The sequence below is a fragment of the Pinus tabuliformis genome, chromosome 4_1, assembly GCF_031772625.1.
Source record: "Pinus tabuliformis cultivar Carrire ecotype Pingquan chromosome 4_1, CPIR1, whole genome shotgun sequence".
NCBI lineage: Eukaryota > Viridiplantae > Streptophyta > Pinopsida > Pinales > Pinaceae > Pinus > Pinus tabuliformis.
In genome coordinates, this window is record NC_142303.1 from 736382154 (window position 1) to 736396546 (window position 14393).

At 29.4% G+C, this 14393-nt stretch overlaps 1 protein-coding gene across 1 annotated transcript; it reads right to left on the reverse strand.

Moving 5' to 3' along the window:
- Positions 1 to 7295: 7295 nt before the first annotated feature.
- On the reverse strand, positions 7296 to 9042 carry LOC149178254 (uncharacterized). The gene is made up of 2 exons (XM_089423582.1): positions 8770 to 9042; positions 7296 to 8282 (listed from the first exon to the last, which is right to left on the reverse strand). The coding sequence occupies exons 1-2, from the start codon at positions 8957 to 8959 to the stop codon at positions 7714 to 7716; spliced, it is 759 nt and encodes a 252-aa protein (XP_089279708.1). The 5' UTR covers positions 8960 to 9042; the 3' UTR covers positions 7296 to 7713.
- Positions 9043 to 14393: the final 5351 nt, after the last annotated feature.

Consider the following 14393-nt stretch of genomic DNA (forward strand, 5'->3'; position numbering starts at 1 on the left):
TATCCAACAATTCCTTTACATACACAAGTTAAGGTTTCTTTTGAAAACATTGCTTCTTCAATAGTTTCCATTCCCAAAACTTCTTATTCATATTCTTATGAAAATTTTCAATAGATAAAATAAAGGAAAAAAAACAAACATATGTAACATTTTTCCATTGATCCATTTAAAATAAATAAAATTCTTCCATTAAATACATAATTTTTAAAAACTAGTAAATTATTGGCAAAGTGTGTATACATTACAACCACCCTTTTTCCTACAAATAAAAACTTAATATCAAAAAGATAAAATCTCATAAATTGAATCATTATTAATTTATAGATTTTTCAAATAGATACTATTAAATTACTAACAAAAATTCTCACAAAATCATATTTTTTATTTTAATTTCAAATTCTACATTGTAAATATAGATATAAATTTTAATTATAAGAAATTGATTTCTAATAAACAAAATGATAATCAACCCTCATATTTTCATCTAAATTTCTTTCCATCATTATATATAGAGAATTTTTGAGAATTTTTGGGTTAAAATTTTAGGAAAAAAATATAAATCGCAAATTTTTTCTTATAACGTATATAAAAAATTAAATATTAAAACTCATAAATAAATAAATAAATATCAAATAAATAAATAAATATCTATATATATAAATAATAGTTGTTACATATTTAATTTAAAATTTGACTTCTTATATCATAAAATTTGAATATATATTTTGTTTAAATAATTTTATATTAATTTATTTTTATTTTTTAATTTCAAATAATATATTATAGATATAATTTGTAATCTTACTTATTACGAGGATAATACTTAAATTAAATCTTTTATTTTTCAAAATAAACCGTTATAATTTTTCATCACAATTCTCAAATTACACAAAAATGAAACCCGTACTTTATACTCAAATACTATTATTTCTCAAAAAAGATACAATGGTTATTTCTTAAAAGAGGTTATTTTTAAAATTATTTAATTTTTTCTTAAAATTTACTTTAATTCTATTTAAGATATTTCCACAACTTTAAACAATAAATGTTGCACCCAAAAGTTCTTATATAAATCTATATAAAAGAGATGTTGTAATGTTTAAGCTCCTAGAAATGTTGTAGCATAGGTAAAACAAACAACACCATATTTATATAGAATATAAAGATTACCATATAATTAGAGGTAATTTATATAAAGTATAGTTTGAACATTTATTTAAAGAAGATTTTAAGGAAAGGAAGGTAGGTTTTTTTAAGTATGTGCTTAAATATGGATTTACATCCATGTCAAAATGTTAATAGATAATATAATGCTTCAAAATGAATATTTTAAATAAGCTTAAATCCTTGATTTGGAGAATAAAAATTTTAGATGCCTATTATTTCAAACAAACAAGCAATCTTAAAGTTTCTTCTCCCTATCTATCAGTAGGATAACTCAAGAAAAAATAAAAGACAAAATTTAAAGTAAAATAATAGTAATCATATAAGAAATAAAAGTTAAATGCGAAAAGACCTAATTATAGAAAATCACCCAACAACAAGATTAGAGTAGGATAACAATGTGTAACAAAAATTGTAAATATTTTTTTTTAAATGGGGAAGTACTTTAATAACGGAACTTAGACCATTTGAACTAACCCTCAAGGTAGCCATATGATGCAAGAGAATTGACCCATCCTCCAAAGAATCATTAAGAACTATTTCTAGAAGGTGAAAATGGGTAAAACCCATCAAAAGGTAAGGGATTTGTTAAAAAGCCTGAAAAGGCAAATTCATGAGGGATCTTAGGGATTATGTTGAGGTCTCTGTGAAAAGGAATCATGTTGAGAGATTTGTGGAGAGGATCATATTGAGAGGTTTATGGATAAGATTGTGGATCTTGAGATGATCCACCATATTGTTATTGTCACATACCTTGTTTTCCAACTTTTTCTTTTTTGTAAGTAATTTGGTTACTTCTGTTTATTTATATGGATATACTGATTATATAAAGTGACATCACAATAACTTGTCATTGTTAGTAACAACAGTCTTACACACTTATGGTTTCTAACCAATGAAAATTGATCCCCTACGTAATGCATTGGAAATTGGTCCTAGGGAAAAGAATTCCCATAACCAATTCAGACTATTTGTTCCCCTCTGTAAAAGCACAGCATGGGGGTTTCAAAAGGTATTTATATTTAATCATGTTACTACAAGGTCAACAAAGGTAACCATGGTGGTATAGGTTATACTTCTATTCCAAATTATTATCAACCCTTGTGTTATATTGCTTGATATATTTTTTTGTTCCCAAGTAACTTAAGTGGAATAGGAATAAGGGGGTGGTTGTTGTCAAAACTGTAAGGAAAATGGTGATGGGATATGTCCCTCGGAGCCATGCCCTTGACATGGTTGTCAAATATTGGTGGTATCAATGGTGAGGATCAAGCTTGCCTCATATAATGGTGGTGAGGAAAATTATGGAACCCTAATCCTATGTCTCGAACCATCCTCCTTCCATTAGATTCTCTTGCTGGTGGTAGTGTGTCATGGGTAGAGAGGACCGACCTAGAAGCTTTTGGTGCCTTGGGAGCTGGGATTTCTCCATTGGGTCTCTTATTCACCGTATCCATCCCTTACATCTACACTAGACTTCAAGAGGACACCAGTAAGGTATTGTGTGGTAAGGTATATGTATTTTTCTTTATAGCACCATGCCCATTCTTCAAATTTGTTGAGTTCCATCTCATGATCATTAGGGTACTCCTTTTCCTATCAGAGTAATACACGGTAGCACTCGTGGGGTCTCTCAGAAATTCTTATGGACACCTCCCCAATGATCCCATGAGGAAAACACATTTTTTCCTTTTGCCATTTTATATCTTCATGTGGTTACTATGACACTTATTTCATGTTGTGCTGAGTATCGGGTTGTTATTTTGTTCTTTTTTTTAATTCTAGGTGCCTATGCATTCGCAAGTCAATTACGGTCATCGAATCTCTGGCACCGCCCTTTGTTTGACAAAGGCTCAGGCATCATGGATCTGTGTTCCGTCATCCTCCTTCTAAGGTTCTAATTTCACTTATCTAGTGTTAATTTTGGGTACTTTTAGTTATTTTACTTTTCTTTTGAGTCTAAAATAGGTTGTGTCAGGTTTGAAGGCTCTAAGAGATTCTCATTTGATGTACCATAGGAAAATTATATGAATTTTCTACAATATCACGTATGTATTGTTCTGAATAACTACTTGAAGTTTGAATTTGATACTGCATTTCATTGTACTCACTTCTGGTTCGAATGAATTTGCTACAGGTACCTATACAATTATGCTCAATTCACCTCCTCCTGGCAGATAAAGCTCCCTCCACCTCTAACTTCTAATTATCATGCTATAGGTTGGTCTTTACTCAAGTTTCCCCATGACCTTGCTGTTTAATTTCGGGTGAAGTGAAAATAAAGATTTCCAATGTTATAGAGGGTCTCTTGCTAACTTGAACCCTTACAATCAAGTTACCCTTAGGGGGATTTAGTTAGAAATAATTGGATGGCCTTTGGCATGTAGCCTACATAGTCTCTTGGGCGTGATATGGCTTGTAAAGTTTTTTTTTCTTTTCATATTACTTATGTCCCATGAACTAAACTCAAGGTGTAAAGATGAAAATTCATAATGTTGTACTGAGATTGTCTCAAGGTTGATGTTAATTTATTTTGGTTGATTTCAAACCTAATCTATACCCAACAAGGTTTCCATGGTTTTTGAACACATGTAACTATATTTTGTGTTTAATTTCCCTTCCTGGTGTAATTACCAGTATGGCTCTTATATTAGGGTATGTATACAATTTGGAACGTTGCTATTATGTATCTCATGTATGAGTTTAATGTAGAAATATATATGTAAAATTTTCGTAATGTTCTGTTGTAATGTATGCAAATAATTATTTTTTAGGTATTCACTATATGTTATCTCTAGTTTACGATTGTTTTACGAGTAATGTATGGTTTGTAGATTTTCATATTGGTTATGTTACTCACAATATTTTACAATAATTCATTTTATCACTACAATTTATGCCCTTACCAAGCAAGGTTCCTTTAAACATGAGTTACTTAAAATACCCGAATTTGGTCAAATGAATGGACTCACCCAATTCGTTCACAGACTATTTTGACATCTTGGCCACAACCAGTGGCCTCGAGTGATAACATTCATCTTATGCTCCTAAAATCACTCCAGAGACAACACATGACTTTGAAAGTGTTTGTCTATTTTGGTTCAACACAAATGTGTTGTTGAAGTAGTAGAATTTTTTAGAAAGAACTTATTTCTATTATTCTATGCATAGGTAAACTATGAGCTATCTAGATTCTATACATGTAGGGAATTACCGATCACTCGTTATATCATTTTTTCCATTGGTTGGTCTTATCATGTTGCTACTCGAGATGTGAATCATTGAAGAATGATAAGTTTCCCTCCCTTCTTTCCACAATGGTATTACCTTGAAATCAAAGTCTTTCCCAAACTCGTAGTAGTTATCTACTCACCCTATGTAATTTATTTCATGGTAGGTGTCAGTGTAGTTACAAACTTTAGCATTTGGAATAAGTTATTTCCTATTTCTAGATGGAAAAGAAATAGATTTATGAGTACTTGTTAAATCGAGTCATGGGTATAGATAGACATATAAATGGTCGGGTTTATTTTTAATTTTTTTCAGAAATGTTGCCTTAAAGTGGACACTCTCATCCTCGTCATTCATGTTATCTACTAACCATAAATGTGCAAGTTATCCTTGCACTACCCAAGTCCATTTCATATAGGCATGCTAATTATATAAGTCACGATTAAGATACACCTAACAACAATCAGAAGAACTCTGCCATTCTCATTGTTATGTATGTATATTATTGTTATATATGTATATTATTTTTTTCCATAAAATAGTTGTGCAACCCTTTTTTTCTCCTCTTCATATTTTCTATTATAGTTAATATGAATCATTCATGATATATATACTTTGATAATTTGAATAAAACCCATTGTCATAATCATACAGTAAGAATCTCATAACTACACATGAAATTTAACACATGCAAGAGTAAGCCAATTTTATTATGAAAACTACTTGATTTCTCCCTATCACTAATATATTTGTATACTAACAACAATATGACACATGCAGATACAATATAGTTTTCTTACCTTGAAAACAATTATTTACTTACATAAAATTTAACAATATTACAATATGCAAGAGCATCTTACTCCTAAAAGAGAATAATGGAAATCCTAACTAGGATTTATGTTTGGACAATTACTTAGGAGCAAGTACGTTCTTCCTGGCCATGAACTAAATCCACTAGTGCTCCCCCAAGCCGAAATATCATTTCCAGACGAATCAAAAACCTCATTGATTCTCGAATTGTATCTTTTATAATTTCTTCCCCAGTAGATTTTTGGTAGTGTCCTTCCTATTGGGTCTGTCAAACCAACTCCCTAGGCCTTTGTGTTTTTTCTTCTTTAATGTCCATCTCTTTCTCCCACAGTGCGGTATTTCACCCTCCAACTTAGTAACTTCCTCTATCAAGTGGTTTATTATGATCCTTTTCTCCCATCATAATAAATTTGCTATTTTCCACTTATTTCTCCTCGGACTTTTAGGAGATTTTTAGAAAAGGAACAACTTGAATTTATCCATCCATAGTTGTTTACAACTGGCAAGAAATCTTTTGACTCTAGTATTTTCTATTGAGCAATTACCAATCATTTTTTTACTAAAAATAATATATTAATCACATTACATTAACTTCTATTTGATCATATTGTTTTCACAATTTCAATTTGGCTTCCTTAGCAATCAAACTTAAAAATAGTCCAATGCTAAAAATAGCAAATCATTAACATAAAGAATAGAGGGGTATTACAATAATTTCCTCTATAATTGTAGCCTTTGGGCATTGAAAAGAGGGGGTCAATTGGATTATTATTAGACTCATCGAGATGCCATGTAAGAGCATAGAAATTAAATTAATTTTAATGCCTAGTTTATGTAAGTGTATTTGCGTGCATGGTGATTTAATGCATTGATGGCTTGATGCATATATTCGTTGACTTTCTTTGATGAATTAATGTTACATGTAGACCACATAGTTCTTTAGTTTGTAGTGGAAGCAAGGACGAGTTAAGTCTATGGGCTCATAACCCATAGGTCGAAGATCAAAATAGTAAAAAGATTGAAAACCACATATCCCATAAATCATTTTCATTAAGTGGTATCAAAGCGTAGAAGATTTTTGCATGTAGTGTGGAAGAGAAGTAGAAGAACAAGGTACATGTGATTGAAGATTTGGTAAGACATTTGTTTTCTTCATGTACATCACAACCAAGGAAGGTGATAAGATTTGCAACAGTATAGAAAAAGGATTGTTCATAGGGTTCTAGAGAAGAGAACCAAAAGGATATCAAAAGCCCAAATGAAGGAAAAAGTTTTGTGAGGTATTCTATAGCAAGGGGGAGACATGTTAGTGAAGAGGCGTGTTGTAGCTCATGAGTTGAAGTGGTTACAAGAAGACCAAAAATCATATGACCAAGGTCATAATTTTTTGTACCTTGGGAGTGTGATGCAAGAGCACCCACCCATCCTTCGAAAAATAAAAAAGAACGACTTCTAAAAGGAAAAAATGAGAAAAACATGTCAAAAGTCAAGGGATTTATTAAAAATCTTGAAAAATGAGATCCGTGAGGGATCTTAGGGATTACGCTGAGAGCCTTGTGAAAAAATTCATGTTGAGAGAATTATCTAGAGGATCATGTTGAGATAATTACGGAGAAGATCGTGGATCTTGAAATGATCCACAATATTTGTAATTTCCTCTATAAATTGTAGCCTTCGACATTGAAAAGAGATAATCAATATGATAAAAATTAGACCCACCTAACACTAAACACCATGTTATAGCATAGCAATAAATTAATTTTACTATTTAGTTTATGTAATTCTATTTGTGTGCATGACAATTTAATGCATTTATGGCTTTGACCCATATATCCTTGACTTTGTTTCATGAATTAAGGTTACATGTAAACCTACCACATAGTATTGAAAATAAGAGGCCCGATAAATTGTTTGCATTACTCTATATATGTATGTAACTTTCAAAACCGAAATGACCATATTTATGTTTATATATATAATATTTTAAAATCTGAGCATTTCATAAATCCAAATAGCATTCAACCGAAATAACCATTTTCGCTTAGTTTTCACATTTTACAATTTGCCAAACCTCACTCCATGGTCATAAATTAAAAGTATAAGGTGCTTCAGTCCAGCACAACATAGGCTTCAGCTTACCCTAAGACTTTATAGTAACAGATCTAAGCATTTTTCATATGATTTATACTTCTTGATTTTGAAGTTGGTAATAATTATCTCCAAGTTGCTTACTAACACGAAAACATCATTCATACTGCGTTATTTCCCAAATATAATTACATATTTCTCTATAACTATCTACTGAGATCTTGAGAATGGTTATTAGACCCCGTACACTAAAGAGGACTGGTTTCGTAGCTCCACCAACCGCTGCACTCTACTAACACTTTATTCATATTTTGTCCATAAATTAAAACGAATAACTGTTGAATATCTGTTATGCCTATATAGCACGGCAAGAAAATAGAGTTATTACTCGAAGATAATGACCTCACAGCAACGGAATTATACAGCTGATAATTTATCGTAAGGAGAGGTCGAACCTTGAGAACCAAGCGTAAGCTCTAGCCCTACTGGATTACATTCGGCTTCAGGCTGACTAGCTTTGAGGTTACATACATCATGGCAATGCTCCATCCGTTCTGGACCATCTGCAACGAATTGATCATGTTCCTGCCCTGAGAAAATACTGGAATATTTCTCCGTGAGTTTATCATTAAATTTACTTTTGTCTGCAGCATGATGTAGAGAGTTCGTTACAACGCCTCGATCATCAGGTATGCTGCTGAACTGAATATGATTGCTGAGGGGTACACGTTCGCCTTCCTTTCGTTTATGCTTCGCATGCGATAAACCCTTCAATCTGCTTCTGGACTTCACTGATCTCCGCAGCTCGCGGACGGCCGTGGCTTCCATGAAATTTCCTTGTGGAACGGCATGAAAGGATCCCCGCAGGATGCCGTCCACCCCTGCCTGGCACTCCGCCCAGTTGCCCGACCACACAAGGCCCAGTAATCCATATACTGGATTTACCATCCTGCCGCATGCTTCGTATAGAAGAGACCTAAAATTTGCTGCACCAATCACCACAAAAAATAGGTTTATGAATAATACGTACTCTTTATCTTCTATATTTTACGATTGATTTAAGGGAGCTTTACCGGAAGCATATAGTATAAAACTTTACTGAAACTAGAGGGTGGAATGATGGTTGAATATAAAAAGCAGCGCAGGTTGGTCTAAATTAGGGTTTGGTATGTGCTTATGAAATCCAGAGATGAATATGGCAGAAAGTTGGGTAGATATCACATACATGAAAAATTGAAATATGAAATCGACAGCGCTGTATAACCGACAGAAATAAGATGGGTTTGTGAATATAGTCTGCAGATGCATATGAAAATACGAAACCAAAACAAAATTGCAACCTCAAACTCGATATTAGACGAGGGTTTATTGCATAAATACGATTTAGAGAGTTCCGAATTTACATCTGGGCCTATAAATACTTGTAAAATTTAGATATGTTTAGATAAACTACTGTTAATATGAGAAAATTACCAGGCCTCAAATGCTCGGGGCCGTTGCTAATGAGATTCATCAGCCCAGCACGCCCATAGAACTTGGCTAAGAATATGGTGGCGTTCGCTTGTGACTCTGCGGCGCTTATCCATTGGAGGCAGGGCCTGAGAATGCACGACTCACCGCAGCCTTTCCGCAGGACTCGGCAGCCATTGCAGCTCACCCTCATTATATCCTCTGATCTGACAGACAGACAGAGTATGAATAAGAGTAATGTGTGCGCACGGGATCAAATCCGATATGAAAGGGGAAAAATGGCGAACCGCGAATATATGGGAAGACACAACCGACATGAGTATGGCAAGACCGCTGGAATTCCAAAATAACTATGCGGTACAAAACAATGGGTTGCAATTTCAAAATAACCATACGAATCGAAATGATGGGTTGAAATATAAAATTAATTGTTTTCGTCATTTTTCTTTCTTTTCAGCGCATTATCGTCAAAATGTTCGATAACAATATTTTTACAATCAAATTCGATCGCTACATCTGTGCTTAAGGCATTCACGGGACCGTACTGCTGTGGATTCGAAGCGCACTGTCCCGAAAAGAACAAAAGAAAGAAAAACTGCTTGACTTTTTGTCCATATAAACCAAAACAAATTGGCGGCCATCGGGATTCGCGAAAGCCTCAGTGACAACAACCATGGTTATTTTATAATTTAATTCAACATTGGGCGTTGAATAGATCTTCCGAAATCCATTTGTACTGGTATCGCACGCAAACAAAAACCACATACTATAAACATTTTCGAACAGGTTGCTATATTGGACGGAAGCTTGGAAAAGAACATTACAATAGTTTTACTTTTATGATTTTCGCTTGAGGAAGGTATCCTTTTTTTTTCCTTAAAATTTATCCATTTTCTTGGTGAGGTTGATGATTTTCGTTTGGAATTTTGTGGATGACTTTAACTTGCCAAAATCTGGACCAGTGGAAACTTAGATGACCAACAAAACTACAGATAGAACGTATTTGTTTGTGTTCAGTCAATGATACATGAATGCTACACGATATGGAATTTCAAAACCCAAAGTACCCATTAATTTTCATTTCAACGGTTCCAATTTCTATTTCAACAATTTTAATAAAAAGAACTTAAAACAGAACTAAATTTTTAACCATAATCAATATCACATTATCACGGTCAAATTCCATCCCTACTTATACGTATCAAGCTATCCTCAGATAAAAATGTCTCAATAAAACTGTACTTAACACACATTGACTGCAATACTACTAATAAGATATCCTACAGGGTGATGATAAATCTGAAGGTATTATCTTTTTATTTTTTTCCATCGTGGGAGAGGACTTATGACTAAATATTTAAAGGAGGAATAAACTACATGCAACCAACTCAGTGGTCGAAAGAAATAATAAATTATGCAAAAGATATAACTAACTAAAAATAAATGATGCTTGAGATTCGGAAGTGTGCCCACGTGGAAAGGTGCACTACTCATGATGAACCTTTCTTCAGAGATGTGCTCACATTTCCCAATTACATACATAGTGCACTAATGATTAAAATAATTCTAATGGCTCACTTGCAACCCAAGTATTCCATTTATAGGTCCGTCGTGATTTAGAGCTATAATGTGTATGAGTTGTGTGCTCTAATAATAAATGTTAGGTTTTATTCAGTAAATTTTAGATTTGAATGATAATATAGGTAATGAGAATAATGAATAGCTTGAAAAATGCTAAAAGTATGATATTTTTTGCATCTACAATAAAGTTTAGTTCCTACAAGATTTTTGTGGAGGTAATTTAGATTTTTGTGGTGGTAATTTAGAGCGTTTTTTATATTTTAATCATATCCAAAATTATCATTATAAGAATTTATAGAGGCGTGAAGTCTTATATTTTGTCATGTGACACCGAAAACCATTTATTTTTCTATGTGTATGTGTGTATCTGTTGTACAAACTTCTAGAAGGAATGAACATTGGAAACTTTGATCATACAAGTATCTAGCATTGCTAAATATTTTTTGAATATATACATTATGTCTGTGTGTGTTCCTGCTTGCCTCTTGAAAAGCTTCTAGAAGTAAAAAACATTGAGAATATAAATCGTCCAAATATTTAGAATAGCTAGATATTTTACCTAGATTTGCACAACAATTTAAGTTGGGTGCAACAATTATATTAAAATATATTTTGATTATTAAAAATTACAAATTCTCAAACAGACAAAATTAAAATCTTATTAAATTTTAAAATCAAAATTACTAATTTAATATGTACTAATAATTATATTAAATTATTTAATGTAATACAATAAAATTTCATACCTATAAATATTCAAAATATATATATATATATATATATATAAAATTTAACCTACATACAAATTTAGAATATTTATTGAATTTGAATTATTTTTATGTTTATATGTACATACTTACAATATTTATTAAATTTGAATAATTTCTTATTATTAAAAATAATGTTAAATAGTAATACTCTTATAATATGAAAATATAATAAAAATAAAAAAGCAACATCTCAAGGAAGCCACTATTAAGTTTTTATGTTTAATTTAGATTGGAAGTGAAATATACATATATTGAAAATTAATTATATCCTCTAATATAAAGTGAGTATTATTACTTTTATTTAAATTATTTTTTAAATAAGATTTTTTTGTTATTTATTTTTTCCTTTATTTTATAAGGATAGTTTAAATAAATATAATTTTTTTTTAATAATTTAGCTTTTTATAAGAATAATTTGAATAAATTTAATAAAAATATTTTTAATAAATTAAATGTTCATAATAATTGAATAAAATTATTAGCTTTAATATTCATAAATATTAAAAAAAAAATATTTTAAAACTCTTTACCATTTTCTTGACATAAAGGAAAAAAATCCTCATTTATTTTCATATTAATGTTTCCAAAAAAAACCTTCCAAATTCTCTAAATAATTCTCAATCAATGGTCCAAATAAAAATTTCATATTCTAAACTTAGAATGTTGTACATGAAACTTAGATTAGAATATATCTCACTAGTTTCATACTATAATGCTTGATTATAATTGAAATGGTGTATGCATACTATTCATAAAGTAAATATACCCTACTAGAATATTAGGTTACAAATTATCTCACTAATTTCATACTATAATTTTAGATTATAATTGAAATGGTGCATACATATTATCATAAACTAAATATTCATTACATTAAAATTCATAATTTCATCCTTGTTGAACGGGGAGTTGTACATGTCCTTTTAAAATAAAAATAAAATATTTTTTAAATTAAAAAATAATGTAAGTTTTAATCAAAATTAAAATAAATATATGTATTTCGCTAGTGTTAATATTAAATGTAGTATATATACTTGCTTTATTGATTGTTGATATTATACCAATAAAAAGGAAATATAGTGAAAATATTTACTCTCACATTTTATAAATGAAATATTTCATTGTTCATATGAAATAACATAAATTTATATCATATTAAAAAAAAATCATTTAAAAAAAAATAAAGTTGATATGATTTATATTTTCACATTTCAACTGTATATTTAAATAAATAAGTTTAACACCAATGTTAATTAATTTATTTTAATATCAACTTTAAAAAATATATATAAACATAATAAAATATTATATTTAAATTTGCAAAAAATAGAAGTAAATGAAAGTAATATTGAAATGTATTAAAAAATATATTAAAAGAAATTAAGCTTTAATGTGGACAATGTACCTTATAAATAAAATATCTCAATGTTCATATTAACTAAATTATTTCAATGTCAACCATTTACATATTATATATGGTTTAAAATGATAATAATAATAAAATGTCTATATATTATATAAAATAATTGAAAAAATGTTGTTATAGAATCTCAAGTATCATTATTTTACATTTGACTCTTTTATTAAGGATTTATTTTCAATGGACCAAATATTTGTTGGAATTGCATGTTTAAGCTATTTTATTCCATATATTGAAATGAGTTTTAGAACATTAAATACATTTATGCAATATATACAGAGAGATTCATGTTAACTATCATTTATCAAGTTCCTAGAGAGATGTAATCTTTGGAGGTGTAATTTTTTTAAGTTTTACACTATAAAAAGATTTTGCGCCTAAAAAAAAATTGATCCCTATTAACAATGTATTTTATTTTCTAATTTAAAAACTATATAAATTTAAATCTATAATCTTAATAATTATTTTCTATCCTTAAATTCTCAAATAATATAAATATTAAATTCTAAAAAGATATAAATATTAATAATATAAATATGTTTCAATATTCTTAAAACACATGAATTTCTTTGTTTTATTTATAATATTTTTAAAAGAATGAATTTTTTTTTGAAAATTAATCTTTAAATTTTAAATAATTCACTACCACTTTGGATACAACTATCTTATAAAATGTTGTACATAAATAATTACAACGTATCTCCCGAGCTCATAAACCACTCAACTATCTGTGTACACCTTAAAATGCGCAATCCTTTTATAGAATTATAAGTATTTCTATTTATAATGGCCTTAATTTTATCGAAACAGCGAAATTAATTCAAAACAGCAAAGAAATATATATATATATATATATATATAATTTACTAAAGAAGACACACAAAATCCTTTTGTTGAACTAAAAATATTTCTATTTCTTCATAAAGCACGAACATTAGTTAGGTTAACAACAATTATATTCCTCAATGCGATGGATGTGTTCCTTTTCCCAACCAATATGTTCCATAAGCGTTTATGTTGTCTTCCTCTCTCCCATAGTAAAGATAAAAGTTGTTATCGTCTAGGAAAAGCATTATGGACATTAATGCTTTCTCTATGGTCATCCAATTGTTTTCAATTTTGGGCGGTGGATTAATAAATAAAAAAGGAATTTGGTTTGGCCCGTTCAAGATGTTGATAACAAAGTCAATGTTTCAATGGAAAGTTAAAATTTCGTGTATGGATCATAATTGCATTAAAATTGTAATCAAAAGTTTATAATTATAAAAATGAAATTATATATATATAAAATTGTTTTTTTTATTAATATTTGATTTTTTCAGATTAAGAAAATAGGTTAATAGTATAAAGTCCTGAGGTATATGGTAGTCATGAAAGTTTTTTCTTTTTACTAATCATTAATGGTTATTTTATGTGTTGTAGTTTTTCTTGAATAACTATGATGAGTTAGAGTAAATTTATGTTTGCGAATAAAATCTAGAAATGATTATCCTCACTACTAGTTTAACAATTGAGTTATGATTAATTTTACCAAGTGTTAAAATATATAAAATATTTAATATAAAAAAATTACTTAAAAATTTTAAGTTATTTTAAATAATATAATATAATAATTATAAAAATATTTTTATTTTTAAATATTTAATATTATTAATATTTTTTTAAATTATATATAAAATATGAATTTTAGAAATGGATTTAGAAAAATATCTTTTATTTTAAAAAAGATAAAATATGTGTATATACATGGCATTGAATTATATGTATATATACATGCCATTGAATTATATATTTATCCTAAGTAATGTGAATTAGAATACTTTGATGTTTTCTCCACCAGGTAAGGATCCATCCTC

Coding starts and splice junctions, on each gene's coding strand:
- LOC149178254 (XM_089423582.1), bottom strand. CDS start 8,959: ATGAGGGTGAGCTGCAATGGCTGCCGAGTCCTGCGGAAAGGCTGCGGT. Junction 8,283..8,769: donor CCCCGAGCATTTGAGGCCTG/GTAATTTTCTCA, acceptor TGATTGGTGCAG/CAAATTTTAGGTCTCTTCTA.